The sequence below is a fragment of the Arachis ipaensis genome, chromosome B07 (assembly GCF_000816755.2).
Source record: "Arachis ipaensis cultivar K30076 chromosome B07, Araip1.1, whole genome shotgun sequence".
Lineage (NCBI taxonomy): Eukaryota > Viridiplantae > Streptophyta > Magnoliopsida > Fabales > Fabaceae > Arachis > Arachis ipaensis.
The window spans coordinates 36,018,149-36,022,260 of NC_029791.2; the positions used below are offsets into that span (position 1 = coordinate 36,018,149).

Here is a 4,112-nt window from a genome sequence, read left to right on the forward strand (position 1 = left end):
ACTGTCTCTAATGCAACAGGTTGTCCACTTATGAATTCTTTTGGCCTTGCTAAAGGTTATGGAACCAAAACTAAAAAGCAATTAAATGGTTGAATAATTTGTCTGATTGCTTGGAGCTAGCATTATGCAAGAGGTGAGAGTATGCTTTTAAATGAGATTTTGGTGGAACACCAAACTTAGAATCCTTCATTCTCCCTTAAATTATTTTGGTGTGCAACACCAAACTTAGCTCCTTGCAATACATACCAATTATTCAACCCCCCTTTTTTTTATTGAAATGGATATGAAAAGGAAACTACCTCAGGTTGGGTTGCCTCCCAACAAGCGCTCTTTTATTGTCACTAGCTTGACATTATCTGTGTTTGTTCAGTTCAGATACTGAACTTCCTTTTCCTTGTCCCATTGTCCTCCTAGATAAGGCTTTGCTCTATGCCCATTTGCTGTGAAGTGGCTCTGTGTAGCTTCATCTAGCAGCTCAAGACTTCCATAAGGAAAAACTTTTGTTACTAGATACGGACCTGTCCATTTGGACTTGAGCTTGCCAGGGAAGATCTTGAGCCTTGAGTTATACAGGAGCACTTGCTGTCCTGGCTTGAACTCTTTCTTTGAGATCTTCTTGTCATGCCACCTCTTAGCTCTCTCCTTGTATATCTTAGCATTCTCATAAGCTTCTAGTCTAAACTCATCCAACTCATTTAGTTGTAGCAGCCTCTTTTCTCCTGCTGCTTGAGAATCAAGGTTGAGGAGTTTAGTGGCCCAAAAAGCTTTATGTTCAAGCTCCACAGGGAGGTGACAAGATTTTCCATATAATAGCTGAAATGGGGACCTTCCAATGGGAGTTTTGACCTTCTAACTTTCTAGCCCAATCTTTCCTTGTGCTTCCCACTGTTTTTTCTAAAATTCTCTTCAACTCTCGATTTGCTAATTCAGCCTGGCCATTAGTCTGAGGATGGTATGGTGTGGCTACTTTATGGATTACTCCATACTTGTGGAGGAGTTTCTCCATTTGTTTATTGCAGAAGTGACCACCACCATCACTGACAAGACCCTTGGGTACTCCATATCTAGTGAAGATATGCTTCTTAAGGAATTGAAGGACAATTTGTGCATCACAAGTGGTTGTGGCTATGGCTTCCACCCATTTTGAGACATACTCTACTGCCACCAAGATGTATCTGAAAGAATAAGAAGGGGGAAAAGATCCCATGAAATCAATGCCCCATAGGTCAAATAGCTCAACTTCCAAGATGAAATTTTGAGGCATCTCATTCCTTTTTGTCAATCCCCCGGCTCTTTGGCATTCATTGCATTGGTGAATAAACTCTCTGGTATCTTTGAAGATAGTTGGCCAATAGAAACCGCTTTGTAATACCTTTGCAGCTGTTCTCTCTGGTCCAAAGTGTCCACCATAGGCTGAGCCATGACAATGCCACAGTATATCTCTTATTTCACTCTCAGGGACGCATCTCCTAATCACTCCATCAGAACATCTTTTGAACAGGAAAGGTTCATCCCACAAGAACTTCCTTGCTTCATTGATTAGCTTCTTTACTTATTGCTTAGAGAATTCTTGAGGTATCTTTCTCCCCACCTTGTAGTTTGCTATGTCAGCAAACCAAGGTGCTTGTTGGATCTACAACAGATGTTCGTCTGAAAAGCTTTCATTTACAGGCTGTGAGACTTCTTGAATTGTTTCTTTTGGTAGCCTCGATAAGTGATCAACAACTTGGTTTTCAGTGCCCTTCCTGTCCTTTATTTCAATATCAAACTCTTGTAGGAGTAATATCCACCTGATAAGTCTTGGTTTAGCATCCTGTTTTGACATTAAATACTTAAGGGCAGCATGGTCAGTATAAACTACAATTTTGGAACCTATCAAGTATGATCTAAATTTGTCAAATGCATAAACTACAGCCAACAACTCCTTTTCTGTTGTGGTGTAATTTTTTTGAGCCTCATTCAAAACCTTACTTGCATAATATATGACATGATGCAAGTTTTCCTTCTTTTGCCCAAGTACAGCACCAATTGCTATGTCACTCGCATCACACATAAGTTCAAAAAGTAGTTTCCAATTCGGGGGTGTGATTATTGGTGCTGTTGTGAGTCTGTTTTTTAAAGTTTCAAAGGCATACTGGCAAGTTTCATCAAAGACAAAAGGATTATCCATCATCAGCAGATTACTTAAGGGTTTTGCTATTTTAGAAAAATCCTTGATAAACCTTCTATAAAATCCTGCATGCCCCAAGAAACTTCTAACAGATTTCACATTAGTTGGTGAAGGGAGTTTTTCTATGATCTCCACTTTTGCCTTGTCGACCTCTATCCCTTTTCTTGAAACTTTGTGACCAAGAACAATCCCTTCAGGTACCATGAAATGGCACTTCTCCCAGTTCAAAACCAAATTAGTTTCTTAGCACCGTTTCAAGACAAGAGTTAGATGTTTCAGGCAAGCGTTGAAATTGTCACCAAAAACAGAAAAGTCATCCATGAATACCTCTAAAAACTTTTCGACCATATCAGAGAAAATGGAGAGCATACACCTTTGAAATGTGGCTGGGGCGTTGCATAGCCCAAAGGGCATCCTCCTGTATGCAAAAACTCCAAATGGACATGTGAAGGGAGTCTTCTCTTGGTCCTTGGGATCCACCACGATTTGATTGTACCCGGAATACCCATCCAAGAAGCAATAATAGGCATGGCCGGCCAATCTTTCCAGCATCTGATCAATGAATGGAAGAGGAAAATGATCTTTTCTTGTGGCATCATTCAATCTTCGATAGTCTATGCACATCCTCCACCCTGTCACTGTTCTAGTAGGGATTAACTCATTTTTCTCATTGGTGATGACCGTCATTCCTCCTTTCTTTGGTACAACGTGAACCGGGCTTACCCATGAGCTATTAGATATTGGGAAGATTATCCCTGCATTCCACAACTTCATTACTTCCTTCTGGACAACTTCCTTCATTGTGGGATTTAGCCTTCTCTGAGGTTGAACTACTGGCTTGGAATTGTCCTCCAAGAAAATCTTATGCATACACACTGCTGGGCTGATGCCTTTCAGGTCGTCAATGGTCCATCCTAAAGCATCTTTGTGAGCCTTGAGTACATCAAGTAGTTCTCCTTCTTCTTTTTTTGTCAGGGATGAATTTATGATCACTGGAAAGCTCTCTGATGTGCCAAGAAATGCATATTTGAGATGGGTGGGTAATGGCTTCAATTCTTGTTTTTGCACTTTTTCCTTCTTATTTGGCTTCCCCTCTTTGCTATTGGAAATCTCGGCTATTTGCTCTTCTGTTGTCTCTTGGTTACCTTCCTCTTCCTGCTCATGATGATTGATATCTAACATTTCTTCCACCAGGCTCTCTATCATATCCACTCTCAAGTGATCCTCTAGCTCAGGAGGGTGCTGCATGGACTTGAAAACATTTAAGACCATTTGCTCATTGTGTACTCTGAAGATCATCTCTCCCTTTTCTACATCAATAATAGCTCTTGCTGTTGCTAGAAATGGTCTTCCTAGGATGATTGAATTATTTCCTTCCTCTTCAGTGTCCAGGATTACAAAGTCCGCGGGGAAGATAAAATCCCCAACCTTCACTAACAGATTTTCCACAATTCCGTTAGGTGTCTTGATTGATCTATCTTCCATGACTAGCGACATCCTGGTGGGTTTGAGTTCTTCTATAGCTAGCTTCCTCATCATGGATAAAGGCATTAAGTTGATACTAGCTCCAAGATCACAAAGAGCCTTGTCTAATGTCATTTTGCCTATGGTGCAAGAAACTACAAAACTCCCTGGATCTTTAAGCTTTGGTGGGATTCCCTTTTGAAGTACAGTGCTGCATTCTTCGGTGAGCAACATGGTCTCCTTCTCCAGCCAACTTCTTTTCTTGTTGATAAGCTCCTTCAAAAACTTGGCATACAGAGGCATTTGCTCCAATGCTTCAGCCATTGGAATGTTTATCTCCAGTTTCTTGAAAGTCTCAAGGAACTTATGGAAGTGTTGGTTCTTAGTCTCTTTGCTGAACCTTTGAGGATAGGGCAATGGAGGTGTAAAGTTCTTCTCCACTTGCTGTTATCCTGGAACCAGCTCTCCCTTTTGCAAA

At 40.9% G+C, this 4,112-nt stretch overlaps 1 protein-coding gene across 1 annotated transcript; it reads right to left on the reverse strand.

The window, feature by feature from the left end:
• LOC110265033 lies at nt 367–3,868 on the reverse strand. The gene is made up of 2 exons (XM_021107773.1): nt 3,316–3,868; nt 367–518 (listed from the first exon to the last, which is right to left on the reverse strand). The coding sequence occupies exons 1-2, from the start codon at nt 3,866–3,868 to the stop codon at nt 367–369; spliced, it is 705 nt and encodes a 234-aa protein (XP_020963432.1).

Excerpts from the sequence above, each read along its gene's own strand:
- LOC110265033 (XM_021107773.1), bottom strand. The coding sequence starts at position 3,868 with ATGTTGCTCACCGAAGAATGCAGCACTGTACTTCAAAAGGGAATCCCA. Across the intron at positions 519-3,315 it reads TCATGAGCAGGAAGAGGAAG|GTCCGTATCTAGTAACAAAA; the intron begins GTAACCAAGAGA and ends CCAAATGGACAG.